At 34.4% G+C, this 19,978-nt stretch overlaps 1 protein-coding gene across 10 annotated transcripts in view; it reads left to right on the top strand.

Moving 5' to 3' along the window:
- The window catches only part of EPB41L5 (erythrocyte membrane protein band 4.1 like 5), a 138,449-nt gene that overhangs the window by 31,992 nt on the left and 86,479 nt on the right, over positions 1–19,978 (top strand). For 9 of the 10 annotated variants that reach the window (XM_079132177.1, XM_079132179.1, XM_079132174.1 and 6 more), the window contains exons 4-11: positions 10,803–10,845; positions 11,472–11,550; positions 12,990–13,034; positions 13,211–13,263; positions 16,363–16,483; positions 16,609–16,696; positions 17,942–18,030; positions 19,842–19,911. In XM_079132177.1, the coding sequence (XP_078988303.1) occupies positions 10,803–10,845; positions 11,472–11,550; positions 12,990–13,034; positions 13,211–13,263; positions 16,363–16,483; positions 16,609–16,696; positions 17,942–18,030; positions 19,842–19,911 (588 nt within the window). Of the gene's footprint in view, positions 1–8,391; positions 8,560–10,802; positions 10,846–11,471; positions 11,551–12,989; positions 13,035–13,210; positions 13,264–16,362; positions 16,484–16,608; positions 16,697–17,941; positions 18,031–19,841; positions 19,912–19,978 lie in introns of those variants that run through there. The other variant, XM_079132182.1, reaches the window with a different exon arrangement.

Genomic DNA, 19,978 nt, shown 5'->3' with positions numbered 1-19,978 from the left:
TGAAATTGAAAAATGTGAATCCTCCCCTTTGTCATTTTAATTTTATCTATTCTGAGTCACTTTCATTTCCATAAAATTTTTAGGATGGCTATGTCTTTTTCTGCAAAAAAGTTTGAATTTTAAAAGAAATTACATTGGATATATGTATCAATTTGGGGGAGTTGTGCCATTTTGACATTAATAAGTTTCTGATCCATGAACATGGAATGTCTTTGCATGTATTATGTCTTTATTTTTTAAAATTTTTTTAGATGGACACAATACCATTAATTAATTCATTAATTAAATTATATGTGGTACTGAGAATTGAACCCAGTGCCTCACATGTGCTAGGCAAGTGCTCTACCACTGAACCACAACCTTAGTCCCAATGTCTTCGATTTGTTAAAACAAAGTTTGTGGTTTCAGTTTAGAAATCTTTTGCTTCCTTGGTTTAATTTATTCCTAAACATTTTATTCCTTCAGTGCTATTGTAATTATTAATTTTTTCAAAGTGCTCAATGTTAATGTATAGTAATACAACTGATTTTTAAAATAATTATCTTGTATCATGCAAACCTTACTGAACTGTTTTATGTACAGTATAACATCATATCACCTGCAAAAAGAGGTAGTTTTCTTTATTAATGTGATAAGTTACCTAGATTGAACCAAAGTTGAACCAACAGTGCTTTTTTGGTATAAATACCATTAGATTATAGTATATGCAATTTTTATATGTTGCTTGGTTTGACTTGCCTATAGTTTGTTGAGAATTTTAGCGTCTATGATCAGTAGTTTTCTTGTGATACCTTTTTTTATTTTTATTTTTTATTTTTTATTTATTTATTTTTTTTTTTTAGTTGTAGATGGACACATTATCTTTATTCATTTTTATGTGGTGCTGAGGATCAAACCCAGTGCTTCACACCCTGCTGGGCAAGCACTCCACCACTGAACTGTAACCCCAGCCTGTCTTGTGATGTCTTTGTTGGATTTGAGTATGTAGGTAATATTGACCTTACAGAATGACCTAGGGATAAGTTCCCACTTGTATTTTTTGGAAGATTTTGTGAAGGATTGGTATTCTTTTTTCAACATTTGGTAGAATTCATTAGTGAAGTTATTCAGGTCTAGGGTTTTCTTTTGTGGAAGTTTTTAAATTATTAACTTAATCACTTTACTTGTTACAGGTGTATTCAGGTTTTTGATTTGTCTGTTAAGTTTTTAAGCCAGGCTGCTTTAGAGTGAAAAGGAACTTATTGAACGAGAGTTAGAAGAGTAGGCATAAACCAGTATTGTCTTGGTAAATCAGGACATGTGGTCACCCTTGTTTTCAGTGAACTGTAAACTATTGCCCCATCTTCTATATTCAAACTGAAACTAAATAAATTTAGCATTTTTTTCTATGTAACCCAGGTGGTGGTCTTAAAAGACACCTTATAATAGTGAAGTCATCATATGGACTCTTGTCTCTAGAAAACTGCACATGAACATAATGTTTTGTCTACATTTATAGGTAATTCAGATATCCTTGAAGCCTTCCTATGTTTAGTAACCATTCTTCAGAAGTTAAATAAACTGTAGCAGAAGGGAAAACTAAAAAAGATATTAATTTGTGTGTTTTTTTTGTTCAAATCTTTAATAATGTTTTCAAACATTTATAATCTTTTATACTGTTGGTGCAACTTTGTTATTAAATCTTACTGTATGACTGTACAAAAATCTATCTTGAAGGATTAGGGGAAACTCTTTGCTATGATAAAATTAAAAACAAACAGTGTGTGTCGTAAAGTTGCCTGTGATAGCAACACTGCTCACATCTATGGCTTAAAAAAAGGTTGGTTTTTTTTTTTTGTTGTTGTTGTTTGTTTGTTTTTCTCTTTTGGTACCAGCGATTGGACTCAGGGGTGCTTAACCATTTGATCCACATCCCCAGTCCTTTTTTATATTTTATTTAGAGACAGGTTCTTACTAAGTTGCTAAGCCTGACTTTGAACTCACTCACACGCCTCCTTCCTTAGGAGGATCCTGAGTTGCTGGGATTACAGGTGTGTGCTACCACACCTGGCTAAAAAGTGACTATTTTGTGTAGTTTTCTTATACAGTATAACTTCCCATAATAGAAGTAATATGATATCTTTAAGCCAGGCAATAAGGAATTCTTTTGATTCTGAGTGGTTTTAGTGTTGATGCCATAAGACTTTGCTCATCTGCTTGGGAACTAACTATTCCAATTTGCTAGAAAACATGTTTAATTTATTTCGAAGGAACAGTTTCAGTCTTAAAAATCGAATGTTTGCAGGGACCAGGCAGGAGGACAAAAGATGGAGGGAAGTGGGTAGGGATGCTTTTTAAAGATGATGTTGGGTTGTTTACTTCCAAGAAGAAATATGGTTTCTATATTATTTTTTGAGTCATGCTGTATACTTGATATATATTGTTTTTCTTTCCATCTGCCTGCCTTCCTCCTTTCTTTCCTTCCTTCCACCTGGGATTGAATTCAGGGGCATTCAACCACTGAGCCATGTCCCTAGCCTTTTTTAATATTTTATTTAGAAATGGGGTCTCACTGAGTTGAGACTGGCTTTGAACCCCCAATTCTCCTGCCTCAGCCTCCTGAACAGCTGGGATTACAGTCATGCACATATGTATTTTAATTAATTTAGAGGGTATTTTTCCCCCAGGGGATTGAACCCAGGGGTACTATAAGCCCAGCTACGTCCTAGCCCTTTTAATTTTTTATTTTGAGACAGGGTCTTGCTAAGTTGCCGAGGGTCTCACTAAATTACTGAGGCTGTCTCCAATTTGTAGTCCTCCTGACTCAGCCTCTGAAGCCACTGGGATTACAGCTGTGTGCCACCACACTCAGCTTGTTTTCATGTTTTTGATACAAAGAAAGATGCCTCATAAATAGGATAAAATACAGCATCAAATAAATTGTGGGTTACATGTAATAGTCTTCTGAAGATAAGAAAAAATTGGTAGAAGGACTGGAAGCATATCATTTTACCCTCCGAGAAAGGGGTAGAAGGGCAGCTACCACCTAGCTTCAGGCATTTGTTGTCAAGTATATTTGTTTTACCAGCATTGCAGGTTCCTCGTGTATTCCAGCAGAAGTTGGAAACTAGACTTTTCGGTTTATTTTGTTTATACTGGGTATTGGATACAGGGGTGCTTTACCACTGAGCTACATTCCCAGTCCTTTTTAAGATAGGGTTTCACATGTTGCTGAGGGCCCCACAAAGTTGCTGAGATTGGCCTTGAATTTGTCATCCTCCTCCTGCCTCAGCCTCCCAAGTTGCTGGGATTGTAGGTGTGTGCCACTACACCTAGCCATACTAAATTATTTTTAAAAACAAAAATACAGTGTGTGCCCAACAAAATGTGTCTCAGGAACAGCATTTAACCCTCTTATTTACATATTTGTGACCTCTGCTTTGTCAAGTTTGAATAGGTCATATTTACAACTTAGGTTTTTTACTGATCCAGTGAAACTTTTTTTTTTTTTTTAAAGATGGTGTTAGACCTTTATTCGTTTATATGTGGTGCTAGGACTCAAACCCAGTGCCTCACACATGCTAGGCAAGTGCTCTACCACTGAGCCACAACCCAGCTCCACCCAGTGAAACTTATTAAAAAAAAAATTATTCACCTAGTTGGTGGTATGGAATTATGTATGTCTTGTGTAACGTATTATAATTTATCATGCTTTCAGAAAAGGAAAACATAGGGAAGCATTTTCAGTGATTTTTTTTTTTTTTTTTTTTTTTTTTTTCAGTGCTTGGGATGGAACCCAGGGCCTTGTGCTTGCAAGGCAAGCACTCTACCGACTGAGCTATCTCCCCAGCCCTTCAGTGAATATTTTTAAAAGGAGAAAAGAATTTTAAGATGTTAATTTAACCACTGAGCCACATACTCAGCACTTTTTATTTTTATTTTGAGATGGGGTCTCGCTAAGTTGTTTTAGAGCCTTGCTGAGCTGCTGAGGCTGGCTTTGAGTTTGCAGTACTTCTGCCTCAGCTTTACTAGTTGCTGGGATTACAGGCTTGCACCACCACACTTGACTAGTAGTTAATATTTTTAAATTGATCTGAGAGCGTGTGTGTGTGTGTGTTTTAAACTTGCTTGGTTGTGTTTTTAAATTTATTTTTGTGATACTAGGGATTGAACCCAGGGCCTCAAGCTTGCTAGGTAAGTGCTTTACCACTGAGCTATATCCCCAACCCTTTTCTGGTTCTTGATGTAAAAATCCTTAATGAGGGTTGGGGTTGTGACTCAGTGGTAGAGTGCTTGCCTAACATGTGTGAGGCACTGGGTTTAGTTCTCAGCACTGCATATAAATAAGTGAATAAAATAAAGGTCCATCAAAAACACACACATGTACACACGCGCGTGCGTACATATTTATAAAAATGTAAAAAAAAATCCTAGATAGTATATTGGCATATTTTCAGCAGCCCATTAAAAGTATAAAGAATGTATCATGATCAGGTATAGTTTATTTTTAGAATCCAGAGATGGTACAATATCAGTTGATATAATTAAAAATATGCAGTATGTCATGGTTGTTTCCTTCCCTCACCCATAAGAGAATTACACTTTCTAGCTTCATTGTTACCAGACTAGGCTATGTGACTTGCTGTGAGTAATGAAATGTAAGTTGATGGGATGTGTTCCCATTCTGAACAGGTTAACTAATCTTTCCATCTGTTCTTTATTGCTTAATTATGTACTTAAGTAAAACTACATAAAAACATTGAAACTGTCTTCATCAAAACAGAAAGATGAGTAACTTGATTAGTTAAAGCTTATGGCATTTTGTTTAAAGATGATAAACACAAGAAATGGAGTTGGAGGTATTAGATCCAAAAGGGCTAGAATACATACAACTGTGTAGTGAAACATTGTGTAAATATTTTATAAGTATACATTTATAATTACTGCAGTAATAGATTCCCTCCATAACAAATTGGAAATCATTAAGAAATTGTTATTTTTCCAGTTAATTCAGGTATTCCAGGTAGTATAGTCATAATCAGAGATGATGGGTTGACTTTGTGACTCACTTTTTTTGAGGTTAGGCAAGTAATAACTGTGCTCTAGTTCTCATCATGTGATTTTGGGGTTGGGGGTGGGGTTTGACCATGTAGTAAATAAATCTAGAGAACTTTGGCTTGTACAAAACCAACTTTTCTTTCAATCTATGCACATCTAGCGAAACTTTGGAAAGTGTGCCCATCTCTGAGGTGTGGTGGTGCAGGGTAAATAGATGGTCCCATAGTCAGCAACTGTGGAGGATAGACCTGGTGGTTTGTTCGATGATTGTTCTTTTTCTATACTAAATCTTAATTTTTTAAAAATTATACCCCTAGATTAATAGAGAACAATGTATGCATTTTTACTAAAGGTAGGAAAATGATAAGGATGCCAGCAAATGCAGTTAGAGAAGCAAAAGTTACAAAGGTTAGAAAGAAGGAGGTAAAATTATCACTGTTGTCAGATGAATTGGTTGTATGTAGAATTCAGCTGGGAACTTCACACACAGTAGGAAGTGTACTTATGGGTACATTGTAATGCATGCATTTTCTGAGCAAGGATGAATTGTAAAAAATTAAGTCTAAAGAGGATAACTTTGAATTTTCACAAAACCTCCTGGATTTCCTGCTGCCCAATATTGATTGATTTTAATTTTTATTAGTAATATTCTGATATTGGTCATCTTTGTAAATCTTTGTCAGTATTCTGAATTTAGGGAAAAAAATTTTCAGTATATCATATGGAATGGGATTTTTGGATCAAAAAGAGTTTTGAGCTTTTTTTCATGGTGTTGCCAAGTTAAACTTCATTATCAGAATATGAGAATAATGGTATCTTTGCTATAATTTATGCAGTGTTGATTTGTTTCAGCTAATATTTAATGCTGTATTATAATGAGCTATGTTGTGAATAAATATTTTTTAGTTGTAGATGGACATAATACCTTTATTTTTATGTGGTGCTGAAAATGGAACCCAGGGCCTCACTTTTAAGGAAATACATGTATAGTTCATTGTATTTGTTGCTTAAAATAATTGGGGGGGTAGGGTGTAGAAAAGGTCACACTTTTCTAACCTGATCCTCAGGTTTGTTCAATAAGTGAGTTCTAGTGATTTTTGAGATTAGATTTCAATTTAGGTTTTGTAATTCATAGATATGTTGCTGTTTTCACTATAGGCATTGTGCTTTGTGGTAGTTTTGCATGTAGTAAATTGTTGATTGTTAACTAACACTGAGACCCAACAAGAACAGACCTTGGGTAACACAAAAATGTTGACTGAATGCCACAAAGGATTCTATTTACAAATAACAATGAGAAATCTGAGAAATAAATTAGGTTTATTAGGTTATAACAGACTTTTGCTGGATTCTAAAAATGGGCTTAGCCCTTTTAAGGTAAGGGGCATTTCGTAGTAGTCATATTGTGAAAATTAAATAGTGCTGTAAATAGGTGCATGTGTGAGTAGTTATTAAAGATAAGTTAGGTATAAACATAACCTCTAAGATCAAGTGATATACCATGCTGTTTTGACAGCAAACTCTAATTCGCTCTATCTCTATAAAGTGAATGTATAGCCTAATCACCTACATACCTCTTGTGACTTTGACATTTTTTAGACTGAAAAGAAGCATACTAACAATTTTCAGAAAAGCACAGTGGAAAATGTATTTTACTTCCTGACCCAAGTCTTCTTTTGGAATGTCTTAGACTGTTAATTCCAAAAAAGTAATCATTCAGGAAGAATTTATAATGAAATCCAGATAAAACTTAGTGTTTTCAGTTGGATTACAGCAATACCGGGTATTGTTTTTGTAGTGTAGATTTGTAACATTTTCTAAAACTGTTTAAGATGTTAACATTTGTTTTAAAATAATTCTTACATTCAAAGCCTAAGTCCCTACTCACAGAAGAAAAATTTTTTGTAGAGGCAATTGTTTTGAGAGTTAACATTTCACTGCTTTTTTGTTCTTTGCCCTTTGAACAAGGGTAATAGTGCATTTCTTTAGTGAACTGGGTAGGTGTTTAGAAGGCAGGAATCTTTGAAGAGCTGTTTTTTTTTTTTTTTTTTTTTTTTTTTTTTTTTTTTTTTGCGGTGCTGGGGATTTGAACCCAGGGCGTTGTGCTTGCAAGGCAAGCACTCTACCAACTGAGCTATATCCCCAGCTCCTGAAGAGCTGTTTATAGATTATTTGGAGGGACTAGGATGAGGTTTTGTATATGTACAAATTCCTATGTAATTCTTTGGTTTAGTTATTTCTATTGTGCTTATGATTATATATTCATAACTTTTTTTTGGTGGGGAATACTGGGGATTGAATTCAGGGGCACTTAACCACTGAGCCAAATCCCCAACTCCCTTTTTTATTTTATTTAGAGACAGGGTCTTGCTAAGTTGCTTAGGGCCTTGCTAAGTTGTTGAGGCTGGCTTTGAGCTCATGATCCTCCTGCTTTGGGATTACAGGTGTGTACCACTGGGCCTGGCTCATTATTCATATTCTAAGTAAGACATACAAGTCAATAATTGTTTTTCCATACCCACCTCAATAAGGATGGGAAGAAATATGGGTTTCTGCATCCTTTGATGTCTGTCAATTAAATAAAAACAAAACAAAACAGGAATTTAAAAGGGAATTTGTTCCTTTTTAAAGTGTAGTGAAGACAGAGAACTTTATTAGTTTCATACCAAACACCCTAGAGTCTGTATCTGCATATTCTCACTTTTATCTTCTCACATAATTTAAACTCAGCTCCTAAGAACCCTTATTCAAGGAAAATGCTATCAGTGCCTATCTGGGAGCTCTGAATTTTCCAGTCCTTGGTCATGGAATGTGGAGGAGATGAAAGAAAACAGACTTGAGAATATGCAAACATGAACTCAGAACTTCCCCAGCTCCTGAATCTTTACTTTAAAATGTGTTTGATGCTTCATCTGAGTTTTGAGTCATCTTAAGGAAGAGCAAATACTAGAAGCTGTTACATGCAGGTAGCAAAGAGGCTGAATTGCCAGCTTTGGAAGATGGCTCTAGACCTTTTTCTCACTGGGATGATATGTTTAATATGTTTCTTAGTGGGACTATATGATTTAGTAGAAAGGTGTATTATGAGACTAGGCCTAAAGAGTTTTGACCAGGGAGAAATTTAAGAAAGATTCTAGTATAAGTGGTTTATATTATATTAATGTTTCCTTCTTCAGAATTTATTCTGTCAAAGTTTATATTTAGCCTTTTTGATTTTTCAGTGCACTTGTGTTAATGTTCTTCACTTTTTACTAACTCCTATTTATTTATTTATTTGGTATTAGGGATTGAACTAAGGGGCACTTTATCCCTGAGCTACATTCCCAGCCCCTTTTATTTTTTATTTTGAGACAGGGTCTCACTAAGTTGCTGAGGCTGGCCTTCAACCTGTCATCCTCTTGCCTCAGCCTCATCAGTCACTGGGATTACAGGGATGTGCTACCACTCCTGGCTTAACCCATGTGTGTTTTAAAATATTTTTTCCTTCCCTGTTTGAAGAAACAGAAAAATCGGTATTGTCAGGTGGGGTGCATGTCTGATTTGCAGAATGGGGTTGAATATGGGGACTGTTGGTCATGTACTTTTTACCATATATTTAATCTTAGCAAAAAAAAAGATATGGATATTGCCTATGTAAAATATTAAAGGGGTTTGTGGTTATTGTTTTAAATGTTTATCATAAAAGAAGAGGAAAGGAAATACAGGAAAACACAAAGACGAAAAACATCAGCAATCTTAATTAACCTAGGAATAACATCTCCGTTAAATTTAGTTTTATATTGTCTTAGCCAGAAAGAAAATGCATGTTATATATATAGTTTTGTACATTGTGGCAGAACCATTTATAATGCTTTATAACATACTTTTATATTTAAAAAAATATATTCTAAGTAATCTTCCAGATCTTTAATAAGTGTTAGCCTTCATTCTTTTTAATTGCTGTATGTTGTTCTAGCATATTTAAATACTTTATTTTTATCATTATTGTTGTTTATCTAGATTGTTTCAACTTCTCTAATTCCTTGTTGGTAAATCTGTACACATACATTATGATTTTTAGGTGTAGAATTGCTGGATCAAAGACACAGAGATACTTTTGAGACATTAGCTACTGTCCAGCCAGATTTCTCCTGGAAGGATGTGCTTATTTGCACTCATTATGGTGTATGAGAATCTGCCTAACCAAGGCTAGTGCCAGGTGATCAGACCATAGTCTTGGTGTTTTTACTGTAGGATAAGGGATAAAGTCTGAAAATAGAGCAACCCCCATATCCATGGTTTTGATGAGAAAACATTCTGAGCCTAAAAACTAATTTTATCCCATACCCAGTATTATGATTGGCATTAATTAGGTTGTAGTAGGTTTTGGGGCTGCTTAAGTCTGGAATTTTTGGATTTTGGCTTTCTGGTTAGGGGATGTGTGGACCATTTGCTGTCCTAGGTTCAGTACTTATCTACTAATAGATTGATTTATGTTCAGCCTACTGGCAGGCCTAGTGTTTTATTAATGTGGAGAGATATTTCAAACTGAACATTGTGTAGATTGAAGGATGTTTAAAAGTGAATATCCATCTGAATTTATTAAAAATTAGAGATGCTAAGTAGCCTACATATTTGGAATCCAGAGAAAATATTGCAGAGAATTTAACTGCCTTTTGAAATGTTTACTGAGCATCATATTTTAAGGTGAAAAGGCACTCTCTTGGCACACTGGTAATTCTATGAATTTCACTTTTGGATTTGGGGAAGGGAATGGAGAGAAAAAGAATAAGCTAGGCACATAATTGGCAAGGAAAGCAAATAGTTACAACTCTTAACAATGCAGGCTTGTTTACTCTGCCTATCTGGATTCTGAAACTGGATTCCTTGGCTCTGTGAACTAGTTAGCACAAGAACACTCCTTTCGTTTACAGTACTTGGAATTAAAAACACACTGAAGAGAACTCAGTCATGTATTTCTTAGATGAGTGCATAACTGTCACTATTAGGACTCCGTGGTATAAAGGGTTCAACAATGGGAAGTGAACTGGGAATGGTTTGTCAGTGGAAGTATCTGGAATGGGTTTTTAAGTTTGTTTGTGTCATGGCATTTCACAGTGAAAAGGTTATATAAATCAGAAGATTCTTGAAACCAGGAATCTGCCAGAATGTTAAAGATTTATTTATTTTTAAAGCAAATGAACAATGAGTGCTTCTTTTAATGAGCAATTTAATGAGTAATTCATTTAATTACCTTGGTTATGAGAAAAATAGTTTAACTTACAGTGTCTTTTTCAAAGAACACTACTTCTGAGTAGTATCTGTTTTATAAAAAAGTTACGTGACATTTGTTGTTTCATTTAATTCTGTGTTAGGATCTGCCAGTAAATCTTTTATTTTTTATTAAAAGAATTAACCAGGCATTGAATTATGAGGGTCCTCTTCTTCCTAATTTTAACAGTTTTGAAAGATTCATTTATTTGGGAGCAATGAGGAAAATTAAGGACAAATTTTGACTATCACTTTTGTTACTGGGGACTAGAGCAAATGTTTTAAGAAGTCACATAATCAGGTTTTAGATCTTTTATTTGTATGTGAAATAAGCTTGCTGTGAATATTAAGATCTAAAGTCTCTCCTGGTCTTTTTCATTTCTACTCATTCACTCTGTTTTTTTCCTTGTGAAATATTTCATTCTGGTTCTCAACAAAGGCCTGATGAAAAAACTTTCAATTAAAATTTTAAAGTTTTGTCATCTGCTTAATACTGAATTATTTTCTGTTTTCAGCATTGGTTGGATGGCACAAAAAGCATCAAAAAGCAAGTAAAAAGTAAGTGTTTTAAAAATTGCAGAAAAATGGAAGTCAATTGTATTAGAAACTCTTATTTTAAAGACATTAAAAGTCTCTCTCTTTTTTTTTTTTCCTCGTGGTGTTGGGGATTCAACCTAGAGGTGCTCCATCACTGAGCTATACTGAGCAATACCCTTCTTTAATTTTATTTTGAGAAAGGATCATGCTGAACTGCCAAGGTGGCCTCAAATGTGTGATCCTTCTGCCTCAGTCTCCTGAGTTGGATTAATCTATAGTCTTCTGTTCTTGAGATGACAGATGATCATGATAGTACTGTGTTATGGTTGGTACTTTAAAAAAAAAATCTACTGATTGATCTTTTTGTGTCAAGTTTAAGCCTATGAGCAAACCTTAAATAATGTCACAGGTTCCTGTTATCTTCTGTTCTAGTTCAGTACATTTTAAGCAAATTTACTAGCTGAAATTATTTTTATTTTTGCTGTACTGAATGTTGAACCCAGGGGCTACATCCTCAGCCCTTTTTATTTTTTGTTTTGAGAAAGGCGTGCATCACATTACTTGTCTTGAAAATTATTAAATAGTGAAATAAAAATAAAATAGTAATAATAAAAGTTAAAACTTTTTTCTTTCTTTTTAAATTGCAGTTGGTTCACCTTATTGTCTGCATCTTCGAGTTAAATTTTATTCCTCAGAACCAAATAATCTTCGTGAAGAGCTAACCCGGTAAGACTACTATCTAGAGTTGTATGGGTTTTTTGTTGTTTTGTTTTAAATATTTTTAGTTGTAGGTGAATACAATGTCTTTATTTTTATGTGGCGCTGAAGATTAAACCCAGTGCCTCACACATGCGAAGCAAGTTCTCTACCACTGAGCCACAACCCCAGCGCCCTGTGTGTTGGAAAAATGTCTTAGAATTCTTCCTAGTTTATATAAAGCTAACTAAATGGATTCTTGCCCCTGGAACAAAACCTCAGACAATAGAATTTTATTCTGGAACAATGTTTTTAATGTATATGATTTTTTTCATCTTATTTATTGGTTTTCAAAGTAGGCTTTTGAAATAGTTGATTCCTTAGCATTCTCCAAAGGCAACTATAGAAAATTCTTTTTTTAAAAACACAGTACATTGCAATATTGTGTTTATTGACTTTCAGAATAATCTCTTTGGTCACTGGTGATTCAGTCAAGTTGGCTCCTTTCTTTGGTTTTCTTTCTTTCTTTCTTTTTTTTTTTTTTTTATAGTACTGGGGATTGAACTCAGTGCCTCACCCTTGTGTGGGTGCTTAGGCAAGTGCTCTACCACGGAGCTACATCTCCAACCCTTTTTATTTTTTATTTTGAGACAGGATCTCCCTAAATTGCTTTGGGATTTGTGACCCTCCTGCCTCAGCCTTCCCAGTCACAGGAATTATAGGCCTGCACCACCATGCCTGGCTGGCTTGTCTTTCCTTACTCATTAAATGCCATCGATGGGGCTGGGGTTGTGGCTCAGTAGTTGAGCTCTTGCCTAGCATGTGTGAGGCACTGTGTTAAATTCTCAGCACCACATATAAAAATTAAATAAAGGTCCATCAACAACTGAAAAAAAATTTAAATAAAAAATGCCATTGATGAATGAAAATGTTAGATACTGATTGAGCTTGAATAGTTTTGAATAAACTTTAGGTTATATATGCTTTATTTTATTCTTCCTCCTTATATTGATTTATTGATTCTATATTGCATATATCTGACAATGAGATTATAGCTGTTAACCAGAGTTATTCCCATGTCTGTATCCCTTCAGATACAAGATGGATGTCTTGTCACAGTCTATTCTTAATAATATGTTTTAAGCATTTTCTCTTAAGATTGCTGGCTATGTTCTGTGACCTACTTCTCCTTGCTCTTATCTTGTGGTTATATTTCCATTCCCATGATTTGTTGTTGTTACTATAATTAGTCCCATGATATTTATTTACTTATTTATTTATTTGTTTGTTTATTTTATTTATTTATTTTTTAGTCCCATGACATTTATTACCCAGTTTTTCTATATTTTTTTTTACGTGTTTCATTATGGATAAAATTCTATAATTAAGAATGTTCTCAAATTAGGACAGGATTTTTTTCACAGTAGTTTGTTCCATTAGTTAAATTTGTGCCTTTTATCCTTTCTTAGGTATTTATTTGTTCTTCAGTTAAAACAAGATATTCTCAGTGGAAAGTGAGTATTAGTTATTTAGTAAATAACTACATTTTCACGGGTAGTCAAAATTTTTTTGAAAATAAGTTTATAGTTATGAAAAAGAATCAACATAATACGTGTATTTCTTAAAATGAAGGTTAAAATGAACCTTAAAATGAAGTTATGAAATTGACAATTTTCCATTTTGTTCTTAGATTAGAATGTCCCTTTGATACAGCAGTACAATTGGCAGCTTATAATCTGCAAGGTAAGTAAGCAATTCATATGCTTACTCTAAGATTAAAGTGTGCTTTTTTTGTGTGTGTTTTAGTGAAAGAATTTCAAGAGTATAATGATGTGTAAGAAAAGAATGCTGTTTTTGTGTAAACTTGTATCAGTGTTTAACTCTTTTATTTTCATTTGTTTTAGAGCATTTTCCTTCTATTCCCTTTCATCTCTTTGCCCCTTTCTATTCATAGTGTTTTCAAATAAAAGTTGCAGTCTGTCTGATAATTCAGTAAATGTCTTGATTAGATCTTAAGCTGATTTTATTTCTCCTTAAAAAGAATGCAGTGACATATGAGTAAATTATTGTTATAGCTACTAGCGACAAGTGTGTTTAGTTTTATCATTGTCGTTGTTGGTTTCTTTTGGTACTGGGGATTTAACCTGGCGATGCTCTCCTACTAAAGCTACATCTCTGTCCCTTTTAATATTTATAAAGAGACAGGGTCTTGCTGGATTACTGGGGCTGGCCTTAAACTTGGGATTCTCCTCCCTCAGTGTCTCAAGTTGTTGGAATTACAGGCATGTTTCTCTGCATCAGGCTTTCTTTAATCTTAAAAAATGAATCCATGAAGAAATTGTTTAGAGCATATTTAGAGCCAGACTGGATGGCACATACCTGTAATCCCAGTGGCTCTGGAGGCTGAGGCAGGAGGATCGCGAGTTCAAAGCCAGCCTCAGCAACAGCGAAACACTAAGCAACTCAGTGAGTCCCTTTCTCTAAATAAAATACAAAGTAGGGTTGGGGATGTGGCTCAGTGGTTGAGTGCTCCTGGGTACAATCCCTGGTCTCCCCACTCTCTGCCAAAAAAGCTCCCGATGGTCATTTTAGAAGATATTCTCTAACAAATGAGCATCTTTATACATATTAGAAGAAAAATAGTACTTAATGATGATCAAGATTAGTTCTATGCTGTCATAGTGGTTCCATGTTTAGACTGGTCCCAGTCAATAATGTCAGTAGTATTTATTTGCCATTGTGTAGATAATAAGACTAATTTTTTTTTTTATGTCTTATGATAAACCTAATGTTTTTGCCTATTTTGTGCATTAATTATTGAAGAAAGCACATTTTCCTGTTGATATGGGGATTGGCAATGAAATTTTTTTTACCTCGGAAATTTTTCATTAATGTAAACTTGTATTGCCCTGCTTTTTACTATCCTTGTCTATTTCCAAATTAAAACTAGTGTTCTTGACTACATAATGTCAGCTAGATGCTAGCTTGGAAATGCTATAAATGATTAGAAAAGTATAGTTGCCCATTTGTGTTTGTGCTGCTAGGGATACAATCCAAGGCCTTGGGCATGCTAGGCAAGTGCTGTACACTGAGCTACACCCCTCACCCACAAATATTTTATTGAAAGCACACATATTTTCATTATTCTTGTATGAGATGAACTCTAATAACTTTTAGATACACTGTAAAGCTATTATTTTCAGGATGTTATACTATTTGTTGCCTCATATGTTATTTGTATCTCATTCTGTGAGTTTTAGGACAACAAAAGTACATACTTTTTAAAATTTCTTTTTAGATTTGCACGACAGTAGAGTGTGTTTTGACATATACACACATGGAATATGGTGTGTTGTGCTTCCAGGGTTTAAAAAATACATATTTTTTGTATTTTAACGTAGGTTGAATCACAGTAGTGATCAGTAAATACATGCCCAGTGTGGATTAGAAACTCCATGGAAAATGAATGGTGGGCTAGGGAGATAGCTCAGTCGGTAGAGTGCTTACCTTGCAAGCACAAGGCCCTGGGTTCAATCCCCAGCACCGCAAAAAAAAAAAAAAAAAAAAAAAGAGAGAGCGAGAGAGAGAAAATGAATGGTACCATAGTTATTATGTCAAGATAGTTCTCATGTATTTTTTTTTTTAATCCACAACTGGACTTCATCATAATGAAAAAAATTTAACTTTCTAATACAAGTTAAATTTTCTTTTAAATGAATGTGTCAAGGCTGGGGTTGTGGCTCAGTGGTAGAGCACTTGCCTCACAGGTGTGAGGCACTTGGTTCAGTTCTCAGCACCACATAGAAATAAATGAAGAAAATAAGAATCCATCAACAACTAAAAAAAATAGAAGTATAGAAAACTCTGATGTGGTTTTGGGGAGAAAATAAAAACAGCTTAAGTTCAGAAATAGCACAGATGAGCATGTAAATGTTTATACATTATTCTTTCTCTTCTTCCTCTTCTTACTCTTTTTTTTTTTTCATTTACTCATTATCAGGTCAAAAGATTTTTCTGTGTAAGTCTAGAAAGTGACTATGAAAAGCTAAGCATTAGGCTATGAATAAATGAAAAAGATACGTAATTAAAAATACAAGCTGGGCTGGGGAGATAGCTCAGTCGGTAGAGTGCTTACCTTGCAAGCACAAGGCCCTGGGTTCAATCCCCAGCACCACAAAAAAAAAAAAAAAAAAAAAAAAAAAAAAACCAAGCGTAGTGGTTCATGCCTGTAATCCCGGTGACTCCAAAAGGTGAGTTAGAAGAATCACAAGTCTTAGGCCAGCCTCAACCACTTAGTGAGACCTTGTCTCCAAATTAAAAAAAGGACCCGGGATGTAGCCCCGTGATAAAGCATCCCTGGGTTTAATCCCCACTATCCCCCCCACCAACAATAAAAAAGCTGGGCATGGGTGATGCTTACCTGTAATCCCAATGACTCAGAGGCCAGTGTAGGAGGATATTAAGTTTGAGGCCAGCCTCAGTTGAGACCATCGGCAACTCAGGGGTACTCAACCACTGAGCCACATCCCCAGCCCTATTTTGTATTTTATTAAGAGATTGGGTCTCACTGAGTTGCTTAGTGCTTCGCTGTTGCTGAGACTGGCTTTGAACTCTAGATCCTTCAGCCTCAGCACCCGGAGTCTCTGGAATTACAGGAGAATGCCACTGCGCCTGGCCTAAGATTTATTGTTGGGAATTGTTTGAGCATTATGAATTCCTGGAGTCTAAAAAAAATAATCTACCTAACAATTTTTATTTATAAAATGGGTTTTGAAGGATTCTGCAGGAAATAAACTTAATTAGCATTAACGCAGTGTAACTTTGTGTAACTTATGTTTATAGCTGAACTTGGTGACTATGATCTTGCTGAACACAGTCCTGAACTTGTCTCAGAGTTCAGGTTTGTGCCCACTCAGACTGAAGAGATGGAACTGGCTATTTTTGAGAAATGGAAGGAATACAGGTACTGGACATTTGATCACACTTTTTTAACATCACCACAATAGTTATTTCATACCAGTTATCTTCTATTTTTGATATATAGATTTCATTTTATATTATTATTTAAAAAATCATTTTAATTTTTAGAGGTCAGACACCAGCCCAAGCTGAAACCAATTATCTAAATAAAGCCAAATGGCTAGAAATGTATGGAGTTGACATGCATGTGGTCAAGGTAAGCATTGTGTTGTGGTGTCTTTTAAAACTTCATTTCTTTCAGACTTTAAGGTCACTATGAATTTGTGTATAGGGGAGCATATGAATTTGTATATGGTCTAACATAGGGTACGCTAGATATATGGTTTAAAAAATGGTTGAGATTAGATATTGAACGAATCAAATTACATAGAAAGATTCATAAGAAATTTTAAAAGAAGTACATAGGTGCTTCTAAGCTATTAATATTTTTAGTTGTGAAAAAGTACTATCTAAGGTTTTAAATCACTAATACTTAAAAAATGTTTTTAGTTGTAGATGGACACAATACCTTTATTTTTATGTGGTGCTGAGGATTGAATCCAGTGCCCCACACATGTGAGACAAACGCACTACCACTGAGTCACAACCTCTGGCCCCTCAAATCACTAATTTTTTTACTTCATGTTATGTCACTTAATCTCATTACTCAGTAGGCTCTGTTAAAACAATTCAGGAAGCAAAGTTGAAAATTTATAACTTTAGAGGGCTTTGATAAAATATGGAACAGCTTGAGTGGTGATTTGTGTTATTTTTAGGTAAATTAACAACATTGCCAGATTTGTCATTTAATTGGTAGGTGGAAGGAATATGGAAAGACTCTGGAAGGAGCTTTCTTCATAGTGGGAATGGGAGTATAACTATCCACCTTCATTGAAGACATGTCTTACAACCTGCAGTAGTCCTCCCCTTATCTCTGGTTTTGTTTTCATTCAGTTTCATTTATCCATGATCAACCAAAGTCCAAAAATATTACATTGAAATTTCCCCAGATAATAAGATACAATTTGAGAGAAGAGACCACATTAATTTTATTATAGTATATTGTTAAAATTGTTCTGTTTTGTTATTGTTAAGCTCTTACTGTACTTAATTTATAAATGAAACTTTTTAATAGGTATTTATGTATTGGAAAAAATGTATTTCTAGGACTAGATACTATGTGTGATTTTAGGAATCTACTGGAGACTTCAGAACATAGCCCCTGTGGATAAAACAGGATTATTGTGTAGTGTTTCAGACACTTTAAAAAAAAGTATGCATGAATTTTCCAGAGAATGGGATGTTGAATATGCTAATTGTTGAAAACATCTTACATATTAATATTAGTTATATATATGTAAATAATATATTCAGCACGAAAGTAAAATTGAAGAGTTAATTGACAACGTGGAACCTGATTTAGGCAAATAGACCTAACACATTTTTTTTCTTGTTAAATTAGGCTAGAGATGGGAATGACTATAGTTTGGGACTGACCCCAACAGGAGTCCTTGTTTTTGAAGGAGACACTAAAATTGGCTTATTTTTTTGGTAAGCAGAGTTATAGTCCACAGATACTTATTGTTGTTTTGTTTTTAATGAGTAAAATAGTTTTATTTTTAAATTATTAGTTTTTTGGTATTGGGAATTGAACCCAGGGACACTTCACCACTGAGCTACATCCCCAGTCCTTTTGATTTTTTTATTTTGAGACAGGGTCTCATTAGGTTATGGAGGGTTTTGCTAAATTGCTGAGGCTGGCCTTGAACACGGGATCTTCTGCCTTTGCCTCCCAGGTCTCTGGGATTACACAGGCATACATCACCATGCCTGGCTAATAAAAGCATTTATGTCAAATTAATATGTGAAATATAGTTTGAAAATCAAATAGTGCTGAAAAGCCTGCAAATGAAAAGCAACTGTCTTTTGTAGTCATCTTATTCTCTTTTTGTGGCCCTGAGGATTGAACTTGGGATGCTCTGCCTCTGAGCTACATTCCTAGCCCTTTTTTCTAGCTATATTCTCCATTAGTTTCAGGGCGTGTCAAAGTATGTCTAAATATAAATATTATATATTTCTATATTTAATGATCTTCATGGCACTCCCTCCCTTCGTGCAGCTATATCACTATTTTTATTTCTTTGGTTTGTTTTTTGTTCTGCAGACAACTCTCTTTACTCTGTTGTGTAAGAGGGAGGAGAGCTGTTAGTACTTTTACCCCTTTTTAAAAACTTGGCTCCTTTTTTCCGTATTCTCACTTTTATCATCCATACTTGACATTTTACTTTTACATCAAACAGATTTTACATGGATTTTATAACCGTTAGACCTTTAGGTTTTTGTCTGGTGTTCTAAAAGCTTAAAAATCAGGCAATAGTGTTGTACATTATTGTCAGAACTAAAGTGTTCTAGTGTTATAGAAATGAGTCAGAGATGGCTCATGTATATTGGCCCCTCTGTTGTTTCATTCTTAATGTTATTTAATTCTTCACAATAGGCCAGGACAGTTAGCTCACAGCCCCTTTCTTCAACTGAAATTTACATATAGTTGTTCCTGCTAGGAATTCTTTTAAGAGATTTGAGTGGAATACCTTTACCTTGATGGGTGAAGAAACTGGGGCATTTATCTTCTCAGTCCTTGGTTGTTATTTCTTTGGAATTCCAGCTTGCTTTGAAACATGCCTTGCAGCCCAAGAATATTCTGAGTAGAGAGATAAAGAGGTCACTTCTTGTACCTTGTTATAAAGTTGTGAAAATTGAAAGATTAGTCATTAGGAGTTAGAGTCAAATTGTTCTGACATTCACAGTTGATAGAAATAGAGTTAAATGTTGCAGGTGATTTAGAATTCTGGTACAGATTGAAGAGATGGAGTTAGAAAGTGGGCCGTATGATGAGGTTTTAAAAAAAAAAATTTAAGAACATGTTTATCCTCAAACCAAAATTGCAATAGAAAACAAGAATTGAAGACCTTAATCAGTAATATTTTCCTTTATGTCATTTTTAAGCTTTATCATCTTTCCTATATTCAATTCCTGTGATGTTTCTTTAACAGTGAAATAATTTTACCTGTGCCTGGGGATTTTTTTTACACCATAGTTGAGGTCTGTGAAATATATAAATTGCTTCATGTTCTCTTTTTCCTTTATATTTCTAATGTCTGATGTATATGCAGCATCAATTTTGATAGAGATACTGTTTTTAAAATATGTATTTTTCTTTTGTCTTTTCAAATAGACGACTTTGGGTAGTACAGGTTACATTTACTGTCAGTGTTCTGTTCAGGAATTAGATGATTAAATGTATTTGAAATAAAAACAGAATAAAACATTTTTTAATCTGTTGGTCTCATATTACTATGTAGGCCCAAGATAACCAGAATGGATTTTAAGAAGAATAAAATAACCCTAGTGGTTGTAGAAGATGATGATCAGGTAGGAATTTTGTTGTATTAACTGCTTAACAATGACTATGTTTTATGGTAACTTATATCTCTATAGT

Source organism: Sciurus vulgaris, assembly GCF_902686455.1.
Source record: "Sciurus vulgaris genome assembly, chromosome: 3".
Taxonomy (NCBI): domain Eukaryota; kingdom Metazoa; phylum Chordata; class Mammalia; order Rodentia; family Sciuridae; genus Sciurus; species Sciurus vulgaris.
This window is presented reverse-complemented; position numbering and strand designations above follow the sequence as displayed.